The sequence below is a fragment of the Silurus meridionalis genome, chromosome 23, assembly GCF_014805685.1.
Source record: "Silurus meridionalis isolate SWU-2019-XX chromosome 23, ASM1480568v1, whole genome shotgun sequence".
NCBI lineage: Eukaryota > Metazoa > Chordata > Actinopteri > Siluriformes > Siluridae > Silurus > Silurus meridionalis.
This window is the reverse complement of record NC_060906.1, coordinates 19389242-19401526: the sequence shown is the minus strand read 5'-3', so window position 1 is coordinate 19401526 and position 12285 is coordinate 19389242. Positions and strand designations below refer to the sequence as shown.

The following is a 12285-nucleotide window of genomic DNA, read 5'->3' as shown; positions in this document are numbered from 1 at the left end:
CTCAGCTAGACCTTTGTGTTGTGTATAAGAGAGGCCATGAAGGTGTGTTTGTCTGTAGCTGCAGGAGGCTGATGGGACACTAATCTAAAGGGCGGTCATGCCGGGCTCCCTTTAGGGGCTGCCCTGTTATCAGTCAGCTTGTAAAAGGCAGATTTATAGGGATCTTGAAGGGGTGTGCTTGGGTAAATAAACACAGACTGGCTTTGTCACCGATCTGCTGGCTGGCTTCAGCGTTTCAGCTCAGGACCTCACACTGATTCTCTTTAAGCCTGTGAGACATCCATAAGAATAGACATGGATGCAGTGGAATACACATCGTCTGTTGGCTGATCCTCACTTGCTTTCAGTAACCACTTTATCCTGATCAGGTTCACAGTGGCAATGAAGCCTTTCTCAGGCTCACTGGGTGCGGGAATATACTATGAGTAGGACGTCAGTCTATCACAAGTCACCACGTACACACACATACCAACTACTGGAATGTTTTAGAGGTTTGAAAAACCTGGGAACCATTTTTTTTTAGAGTTTTCTTGAATTGGTCTGTGTAAAGTCCAGAACAAAAAAAAGACTCAAAACTAATTTGCAGAAGAAACATGCACACCTTAATTTTGTACCCTGAGTCTAGAGAATTGTGCCACTGTGCTCTTTTGGTGAGAGGGATGGCATACTATCTTTCTCTTTCTCTATTTCTCTCTCTCTTGTCAATCACATCAAAACTAACCAATCATGTCCATCTAAAAGGTCATATATGTGGAACAGGACGAAGTGGGATGCTGCGATATGATGCGGCATGAGCAGCAGTTTGAAAACTGGGAGATGTGGTAGGGAGAAGCTGATTTTTTTGAGAAGTGGCAGGTGACCATATTAGAAGAAAAAATTTAAATAATAATAATATTTTATAACAGCTGATTAGCAATTTTGGTAATTGAGTTTCTCTGTATTGAATATGTGATTTTCTTTTTTTGATTGAGCACAAAATGAAAAGGCAGTTATAGTTTGAGAGTAGTATTTAATACATATTGATTACACAGACACATTTATCAAGTATACGTTTTAACTGTATTGCTTTTTTTTTTTACTGTACTTTGTTATAAGTAAAAAAATTGATTAGCTATTTTGACCTAATGATTCATTGGGAGAAGTTCAATCTGGCAACCCTTATCTAGAGAAAAGTACAACCCCATCTGAAATGACCAGGCTGGTTTTTTAAAGGATTAGATGGCAGGACATTGTTTTGAACTGGGATTTTCAGAGGATCATTCTCTTTTCCATCCCCAAAAGCTCCTTTTAGTTGAAGGTATGTGGATTGGGGTTCTTCAGTGAGTGTGGTCTCATTATACATTTACATATAATTTACATTGTTTTACTGTAATAATACAAAAAACAAATCAAGGGCTATAAATATTGAGGGCTATAGTGGGACTATACAATCAAGCTTTTTGCTGAAGCTGTTCCATGTTAAAACTGAATTTTTTCACACAGGGTTCAAATAAATCATAAGGCAAAACCACCAGCTATAAATAATTACAGATAATAATAATAATTATTATATACAACAAATAAATCAAATAAATGCACTGAAACGAATAGATTTGCATCCTGCCCACACACACACACACACACACACACACACACACACACACATTATATATATAAATATATTCATACATACACAACCACAGTTTTTTTAAGGATACAAACTAGGGAAATAGTCACTCAAATCTGCAGTCTACATAGACTTTACATAATATTACAACTTATTATTAGTATAATAAAAAATAGTAATAATAATAATAATGGTTATTATTATTATTATTATTATTATTATTATTATTATTATTATTACAATCATCTTTTTCCTACCTTTATCTTTCCTTTTCATTGAATTGAGCCAGTGCACATTGCAGTGATTATTTGAGTTATCTTCATGGATAGCTTGAACCAATTCTCTTTTAACTTCTCTCAAAGAACAACCCGTTTACAGATACAGCACTGTCCATCCCGCCTGTAAAACACAGCGAGCCAATCATTACATTACAAGCATCTCAGAATGAGCAGGACAGCTTCTCCTGCAAGTCAAAACCAGGAGTCTGAGACGAGTGTGCACTGGCTCAGTATAAGGGAATGTTACATATAATAATATTATTATTAAATTATTATTATTATTATTATTATTATTATTATTATTATCATTATCATTATCATTATTATAATGATAATAATAATAATAATAGTAACAATAATGATAATAACAATAACAATAACAATACTACTACTACTACTACTACTACTACTACTACTACTACTACTACTAATAATAATAATAATAATTTGCAATTCTAATCACCCAGATTACAGTTTGCTCCATGATGTTTGATAGGAATATTAAGTACAGCTCTTACATGGTTATTATGCACTCTGCTGCTGTCACGTGATTGGCTGATTGGCTGAGCAGGTGTAATGGTGTTCCTCTTAAAGTGGCCAGAAATATGCATATAGAGACAATTTGGCTAGGTTCATTTTTGCCCCTACTGATTTACAATGCAGGGCTGGAGAATGCACATGCACATATCACAGAATATTTGCAGTTTTAGGGGGTCGAAGAGCTATGTAACCTTTACCATTTGCTCCAAGATCTTTAAATCTGCTTTCATACATTTTAATATTATTAAACATTTGGACATAAAAATATATATATATTAATATATTTTTTCTTATTATCACTTTGGGTTGTCTACCAAATCACGACACATCTATACCATAACTTTTAGAAAGACTAAACAGATTTTGGTGTATCAGTGAGGAGCTGGGATAGTGTAGTTTATTTATTTTTTTAATGAGAATATAATTTTTTTAAAACACTCATAATATTTAAAACATGAAAGAAACCAGAAAAGTTGCCATCAACGCTTCTACTGTTTAAGCCTATAATTAGTCTAATTCCCAACCCACCTGAGCCATGCGATAGAGAGGGGCTGATGGGGGTTCTGTGTAGGAGATCAGTGGGATTGGGAAACACTGACGTAGAGCACAGCGGCGTGTATCAGCACTTCAGCACTCAGTCCCAGTGCGTCCTGCTCCAGAGACACAAGTAACACGCACGCACACACACACACACACACACACACACACACACACAGCTGCTTCTTCCGCCCTGCGCTTTGCAGTAACAGTAGACAGGAGTTCCCGACGGGTCTTTTTCAGTTTGTTCTCTGGCTTGAGGCGTGTAAAGAGTGCTGTGTTTTGGACTTTACGGTATGCTGGGAGCCGTGAAGATGGAAGGACACGAACACCCGGACTGGAGCGCTTATTACGCAGAGCACGAGGTGGGTACTTTTATGCACATTTTCCTCTTGCCTAACAGTTCAATATTGGTCTTGAGATAATATTAACTTTGCGATCAAATATTGACTTGAGGCACCTCTGAATCCTCACCTAAACACACACTCACGCAAACACACACACACACACACACACACACACACACACACACACACGCCCGACGCGCCTTTTTCTCACCTTTGCACAGGATGATGAAGCTTCCAGGACGCAGTGAGAGACTTTTTTTTTGCTCATTCTGGAGTTATGTGTAGTCACACCAAAAATAGTCTCTTTTAACTAGACTCTAATACTAGGGTTTTAATGTATATATTACATACATTATATATTGCATTCATTATCATTAAATATCTAATATACATAATAATAACAACTATAAATATTATATATTGAGTGATCAACCTTTCGATGTAGACAGGAAACGTTTCAGCATTTTTAGGCAAAACATTAGATTATAAGCATGAATACACTATAATTAATATAGAGTTAAAATACAGAGATAAAAGAGGAAATATTGCTTTAGTGGTCCTTTTATTATTTGTAAAATTGTCAGTATTTGATTTACAGCTAGGGTTGTAAATTAGGGTTGAATTGGAAGTTTAGGCGTTTTTGTCCAATACATTGACACATTTATTTTTCTTTTCTGAGCAGTTGGGTGTTAAGGGCCTCGTTCAAGGGCCCAGCAGTGGCAGCTTGGCGATGCTGGAATTTGTATTAATAATTAGCACGTATAGAAATGGAAGTTCACACCAATTGCCTTAAAGCTTTGAGTTGAATGAAACTGAAGTAAAGTCAATTCAACCAAAATGGACTGCAATTCAACGATTGGACTGCAATCGTGAATATAAAAAAAAAGAAAGAAAAAGGGTGGGCAATGACCACTGATTCAATTTAATTGTCTCGAGACCAGGCCAAACTTACACTCTTAAACGACCCTTGACTCCTTTTTACACACTTCTCTTCCAGAAACATTTCTGCAGGACACATTAAAGCACAATACACTCCTTATGTCACACGCAATGATTTGATCAAAGGTTTTTATTGTGTGAAACAATGCATTTGATGATATATTTAGAATAGGAAAATGTAAAAGCAATTTTTGTTTTGCAGTGTTACACCCCAGTTGGAAACATGGGCGGTGGGCTGAATTCAATGAGCGCCTACGTGAGCTGCGCGAGCGGCGTGAGCGTGCCCTACATGCACGCGGGCCTCGGCCACCCAACTAGCGGCACGTGCACGGGGCTGGCACCGAGCGCGAGCCCGACCTCCGCTCACGCCCTGGCCGCGTCCTACCCGAACCTGAACTCGAGCGCGTGCGGCCAGGTGGGCAGTGGCAGGCCACGAGACCCCAAAGCGTACAGACGGAGCTACACGCACGCCAAGCCGCCCTACTCGTACATCTCGCTGATCACCATGGCCATCCAGCAGTCCTCATCCAAGATGCTGACGCTAAACGAAATCTACCAGTGGATCATGGATCTATTCCCGTTTTACCGACAAAACCAGCAGCGCTGGCAGAATTCAGTTCGCCACTCGCTCTCCTTCAATGACTGCTTCCTTAAGTTGCCCAGATCACCCGATAAACCGGGTAAAGGCTCCTTCTGGACTCTTCACCCCGAGTCGGGAAACATGTTTGAAAACGGATGCTATCTGAGAAGACAGAAACGCTTCAAATGCGAAAAATCCGCGGACAAACCCACGGAGTCGGAGAGCGGCAAGAAAACGCACAGTGACAAAGAATCATCTCCGACTAGAGACATGAAAAGTCCCGAACTGAAAGATGTTACAAAAACGCAAGCTTTAAGTCCAGAACACCAGTCACACCATCAGGACCATCATCTGGATGAACATCACCATCAACTTCACCATCACCATCATCATTCTTCCCATCTTCTCTCTCAGCATCACCGGGTGCTTGTGCACGAATCGCACCTGAAACCTGGACACCACTCCTACTCCTTTGATCACCCGTTCTCTATCCACAATCTGATGTCTTCTGAGCAGCAGCAGCACCAAAAAATGGACATGCTGAAGCCCTATGAGCACCCCATGCACTGTTCCGGTGGATACGGATCACCAATGACTGGTCCTTCGATGCCCCCGATGATGTCAGCGAGAATGAGTGTGGAGCCTTCAGCTCTACCCTCGGAGTATTCTTACTACCCTGTGTCCGCGTGCACCAACAGGGCTTAAATAATCTGAATCATATCTAAAACGGTTACAAATGGGTGTGAACTTAAATGCGCCAATTTAAAAAAAATACATTGTGAAGTCAAACGCATGTTTTCAAAATTATCTGCAATGCATTTCAACAAAAGAATGCGCACAAAATAATATTACAAATAACAAAAATATCTGCATAAACGCATCATCTTGATCCAAGACTTCTATTTTCTATACTGGATATACAAAATTCTTCCATGCTGTTCTCAAGATATTGAATCGGATTTTATGATGGATTACAAAAAAAATATCCAAAACTTCCATGAGTCTAATTTTCCATGAGAGAGAAAATAAATAGAAGAGCATCTAGTCATTATCTTTGTGTTGTTTATACTGTAATTTATAATTGTTCAATTTGATTGTGTATATGAATGTAATGCAGTTAAGATGTCATTATTAAATTTCACACTGAAATATGATCCCTATTGTCTACTCAGCGTCTGTTTTTGTAATGGTTACAAATATCTTTATTTCAGGTTTTTACTTTTATTTTAAATGTGAATAGGGATGCTGGTAAAAATGATCCACAAGCATTACTTTTTTTTTTTTAATTGAATGTACATTTAAATAAATGTAGCAAATAATTTATAAAAAAATTATAAAAATTATAAAAAAACTAACTCAGTTATGCTTGTGGATCATTTTTAATAGCAATTTAAAATGTTAATCCAGATTATTTGCTAAATTTATTTACATTTAATTTAAATTCATATACAAGCTATTGTCTCTTTGGAGAAATCTTGAATGGTAACTTGAAATCTTACTTTATTTAATAGTGAAGAACCTGATTATTTCACTGTTTTTTTTTTTGACTGTTTTTTTTTTTTTTAACAATATTTATAAGGACCTTATTATTTCAGTTTTATTCTTGTAAGATGATCAATATATAGATAGTTTGGTTAGAATTTAGTATGGGTCTTTTGGAAACTTGCAACATCAGGCCTGACATCTGTAAATTGTACATTCAGATTTATAGTAACATGGTGCTTTAGGCAATTAAATCCTGTTAACAAAATCCTGATTTGGGATAAAAAAAAAAAAACCTTCATTTGTAGTGTAAGATTAGATAACAAATCACTGATGAGCTTCATTAATGATTATATACACCTCACAAGTATGGTCCTCACAAAAGAAGACCTAATCGTCTGTGTGTAGTTCGGCTGATATCTGAAGAAATACAAAGACTAGATGATTAGAATGAAATCAAGGCATATTTGGCTAAATAGATATGATCAGAAACTTCTCATACTAACTAATATTACGAAGAATACCTGGATTATATATATTTTATTTTCTATTAAACTTGTGAACATCATAATCATCAACAACATTCAGCAACTGCATGAATACTAGTAACAGTAATAATATAATTTTATTTGTATAATATTACTGTTATAAATATCCGATTTAATGACCCAGAGTAAAAAAAAAAAAAACAGCATGCATTTAAATGTAAGTCTACCTAAAATACGGTTTTGAATATTTAAATAGCTTTGGATCTTCCAATTCTGCTCAGTCTCATCATGGCCTTCCTGTTTAATAGCAGTTTATTCTCACAAACACAAAAGCAAAAAAAACAAAAAACCCAGACTAAAGTGACAATACAGATTATTGAAATATTCAGATACAGAATAATGAAATGAAAGAAAGTGGGATGATGTGTATGTGGGGAAAAATTTAAATAACATCAAATAAAACCAAAAGACTAGTCTTGGGATTGACCTGTGTGATCTTTCAGTGTGTCTAGAATACAAATAGGATTTGACCATTTGTTACTGGCGTGAATTTATATATCTATATATCTATATATCTATATCTATCTCTCTCTCTCTCTCTCTCTCTCTCTCTCTCTCTCTCTCTCTCTCTCTCTATATATATATATATATATATATATATATATATATATATATATATATATATATATATATATATATATAAAATAAATAAAAAGGTTACAATTTGTTCTAAAATTGACTAAAATACCGCATGTAATACAGGTTTATTGGAGAATATGTTGCAAATACATATCTTCCAATAAACCTATACTGTATGCAGTATATTAGTATAGTATATTTAGAATAAATATTAGTATAGTATAGTATATATAGAATAAACCAATTTTAGCACCTCTGTCCACTGCTTCAGTTGTTGAATCTAGCAGTAGGACAATACTAAGCCTAAGATTCTGTCCAAACCCAAATCATTTGTTTTTTATAAGAAGATGGTACATTTAAATCAGAAGAAGGTGATGCAAATGTCACATACAATTTGCTGAAAAACAGCTGTTACTATGAAACATGAACTATTTGTACCTGTGATTTGCAGCTGTAACCAAGCAGATTTAAGATTCAGCAGCACTATAAACACATACACCAATAACATCAAGTTTTGCAGAAATGTAATGCATTATACAAAGTGATTCAGTAATGTTTTTATTGAAACATTTTTATGTGGCCTGCTTCAATCTCTTAAAGCAGTTTCTGCATGGTACTGTTTTCTATTATTTAAAATAAAACATCAGTATGCTGTATAATTGATTAATTTCATCCATGTTCCATATAGTGTTAATAAATATACATTGGTCATTACTGTAATGGTCTTTTATGCCGCTACAAAATAATTAATAAAAGCAGGTGGGCATTTATATGAGTAGTGTATATTTATAGAGTTTATTATATTTTGGAACTAAAAGACATTGATTTTCATCATTAAGACATTGACTTTCAACTTAAGAATTATTCTTAGATAAAAAGAATTCTTAGATATTCTTAGATACAAGAAGATAAAAGGAAGCCTAAACACATTCAATGCCTTTTTCCACAAAGATTCAGCACATGATATGATATTGAATATATACAATATTTATGAAATATGGTTGGCTTAATGTGTTCTTTTCTTTTAATCTTTGGAGATTAAAATGCTTTTAGATATGTTTAACATACCTATTATTAAAAATTTTAAATTCCATTGATTACAACCTCAAATAGAACCTTAGAAGTGTTTGCTTTGGGGGTCTTTCTTTTTGGGTAAAGTGGGACAAACTAGATAATCGAAATAATGTGGATAAAATGATTCAGCAAACATTTTCAGAGATTTTTCTTACTACTTTTCTTACAGAGATTTTTTTTTACTAATATCATATAATGTACAAAAGTTTTATAAACATGTTTAAATAATCAAATGTTCTGATAAGATATAAAACTGTATCACCGATTGAAATGGAATAGTTATGGCACAAAGAGATGGATAGGAGTTTGCTTTGTTATCCTATCGGTTTTTTATGATATCACAATGGCATCTATTTTGCCCCTAAATTCTCACTTCATCAGCAATGCCAGTAGGTCCTGATGAATGCCAGGATGGACTGTTTGTTCTTTTGGCGTGTGAGCGGAGATGCTATGGAAGATCTCACTCTCTCTTTACACAGAGGGTCGGCTCTAGTTGAGGCTTTGAGTCTCTCAGGCTGGGCAGTGGCGACTGTTGACACAGGCCCTTGTGTGAGACCAACATCCAGCTGTAAATGGCAGCCATGAAAGACCTCAGCAGAAACGGGAATGTCACACCAGGGTGGCAGAAAAAAATCAAGATCACACCTCATCACCTCTGTCCACTTCAGAGCTCATAAATTTGGCAGCTTTTCTCTCCATGCCAAGGAGGTTGTAGACATTACTTCTTTATGAGAAGAAACAATTATAGCTTCACATAGGGGAGTGTTAACCTTAAAGGAAATCATAAAGGGTTGTATTGTCAGTGTGCGGATGAATAGGAAAGATTATCAAATTGTTTGACACTGGATGTATTAAGACAAGTTGTAGTGTATAAAAATTGCTAGTGTACAAAAAAACTACGACCATTGAGGTAAGGAGACATTAATTTAGATTTTAAGGAAGGAGTCTTTAGTGCCAGTCAGAAGAAAGTTACAGTTATTTCTTTTGTGTTGTTTGCCACCACAAGAATATCTTAATTACATAGGATGCTGTGATTGCAATCTCATTATAACAAGCTGCAGTTGTACTTTTTTTTGTGTTAAACTGAAGAGAAAGAGAAAGGAGGATTGTTCGAAGCTGCTATAATATATGTGATTACAGGAAATTTTTTCGTAGCACAACTTGCAAGTACATTCTTTAATAAATTGCCAAATGGTTGTTGCCAAGATTTTTGTGTTTGTGTTACACGAAAATAGCCTCAATACAACCTTTTATTGAATATTTTCCCCCAATGACAGCATTTTCCATCTTGGTTTATTACCTGCTTAATAAACTGTTGGCCTCCCAGCTCTAAGGTGATAACAATTTGACTTTTAATCCATGAGAGCCAATTTCACAGAATAGCTGTGATTAAAGTGACCAGCTTAAAGTGATTAATTCAGCATCCTGACATAAACTGTGCGGTCTCTTTGACAGCCTGGAGCCAGAACTCCAAATGCCAGCTCTCTTGGGAATGCACGAAGAAGGCGGCCTTCTTCTCTGGACTGTTTGCTCAGCGGCTCTCGGAGCGGTTTTCTCCAGGCCGAATGAAATGCAGGGACACAAACAATGTGCTGAGGGAAGAATGGAAGAGCGGGAATGAACAGTTTGGACTATTTGCTCAGCAGAAGGCCAGCCATAATGGCATGCCAGCAGCTTTCCCATGAATCGAGAGTAGAGTCTTAGCAGTGCCTTCCTTTTATTGGCTGCTGTAAGGTTACAGCTGCTCAGGCTCTTAATACCCACCTTCCATGATACCATGTGGCCATGATATTACATATAGATGGAGTGTATTGAAAAATGGTGGGCTTTTTTCACATTGTGGGTTTCTGATGGGCTCTGTGACATTGCCAACCTTGTAAAACAATAATAAAGGTTGTTTGTTCTAGATGAATCACTGCTATTTACAATGAAACATTAGATTACTTTATTTTGCATTAGTGAATTAACGGCTTTGGTTCCACACACAGGCTCATTCTGACCAACTGGCTTTGTGACATTCTGTTATAGCAGAACAGCAAAGAGACAATTCTGGTATTCAGCACAATTGGCAGTAGTATTGATGAGCAGTTTGCATATTCATGTGGTCTGAAACAAAAGTGTATAAAAAACAATTGTTGATTTCCTCAGACCAGAATGTTAAACAGCCTTGATAAAATAGTATGCTACTTGAGCTAAAACACTGTTGTTGCTCTAATTGTAGGTGAACTGTAAGCTAATTTTTGTCAGGTTTTAGCTCTTTGTAACATTAAATGGGCCTTTGATTATGTTTGAGAAGCTGGGTGCTGTGGTTAGAGGTAGATGTAGTAAAGTATGAGAAAGGGTACTGAGGTTAATGTTACATTGTTTTAGGGTTACTGAGGTTAATGTTACAATGTAGTTAGGGTTACTGACACTAGAATTAGTGGTTAAGATTTTATTATGGTTTGGGTTGCGGATAATGGTTATGGAAGTGAGGGTTACACAGAGGATAGGGTTACATTGTGGTTAGGGTTACTGAGTCCAGATTTAGGGTTACACTGTGCTTAGGTTTAGGGTTGCACTGTCATTAAATTGACACTGTGTTTAAGATTATATTATATTATGGATTATATTATGGAGTCTGGGTTTGGCGATATTAATGCTAAGATTATATGTTTATGATTAGACAGTTTAAGATTAGGGGTAAGATAGGATTAGGCAGATTCAAATATGATGTTAAAATATACTGATATTAGACTTGTTAGTGGTACTTAAGTTATAGTCAGGGAGGTTATTGTTATAAAAACTAGTCAGGTTAATGCTAGAAATAGGGTCCCTGAGGCTAAGCTCACAGCTAAATCTGCAGCAAGCTTTAGGATCAGAGAATAAGAACATGCCAGAATTCAGTACATCTTATGCATCAGTGCCCTTGTATGAAACTTTCGCTCACCACCTTTCAGCACTATTTCATGCTCCTCAAGACTTTGAGCTGAACTGTAAATGACATTTTTAAAGCTCTGGCATGGTCTCCCATTGCTCACTCACACAGAACTGTTACATATCTCACTGATGATGGATTTATACCTCCAGCCTTTCATCTTTACAATTATCTAATAACTGGATGGAGCATATGGATACCTCGTGACCATTCTGTTGTTAATGGTAGCTATGTTTCGAAAACTGTGTATTATGTAAAGATAACATTATTGAAAATGTAACATTTCACGACATAAATTATATACAATTCATATATAACACATTTTACAAACATTGGTTGACTAAATAAAGAAACCACATCAAACACTGGACCTTGGGGGTCTCTTTCCTACATATGAAATATATTTCTATTTGGTTATGAAAGCTTTGTTCACAATGAATCAGTTAAATCAAGTAGAGTTGAGAGGTAAACTATCTATGGATCTGCTCGACTGAAATCTGTCACCATGTAATAGAAAAAAAGCTCCTTGAAGTGTGTTGACTTGGTCTCCCCCTGAACAACATTTTTATATGATTTCCAATAGTTTTGACATCTTGCATACAATCATGATAATGCCTCTCTTTCAGTTAAAGGATGTTCTTTCAAAAGCTATAAAGAGGCCTGTCATTGCTGGTTATGAACTCTTTGTGTGCCATAATTTTCCACTGTGAAAGCCAGGCTCTGTAGAAACCGGCATGGAGCACAATGACTTTGGGTGTGTAGGATGGATGAGTCAGAAATGTCTTGGCTTGTTTCAACGCTCATGTTTCAATAAACCATATAACTCTGGGATTACACTAGCATTAACAAAGTCTGTGC

The 12285-nt window shown here is 36.1% G+C and overlaps 1 protein-coding gene across 2 annotated transcripts; it reads left to right on the top strand.

The window, feature by feature from the left end:
- The first annotated feature begins 3038 nt into the window (after positions 1-3038).
- Positions 3039-6151, top strand: LOC124377168 (hepatocyte nuclear factor 3-beta-like). Of its 2 annotated transcripts, none has more exons than XM_046836536.1 (2): positions 3039-3326; positions 4450-6147. In XM_046836536.1, the coding sequence occupies exons 1-2, from the start codon at positions 3258-3260 to the stop codon at positions 5530-5532; spliced, it is 1152 nt and encodes a 383-aa protein (XP_046692492.1). In that variant the 5' UTR covers positions 3039-3257; the 3' UTR covers positions 5533-6147. The 2 variants fall into 2 exon arrangements, with proteins under 2 accessions (XP_046692492.1, XP_046692493.1); XM_046836537.1 differs by lacking the exon at positions 3039-3326 and adding an exon at positions 3481-3552 and having other exon boundaries at positions 4450-6151.
- Positions 6152-12285: the final 6134 nt, after the last annotated feature.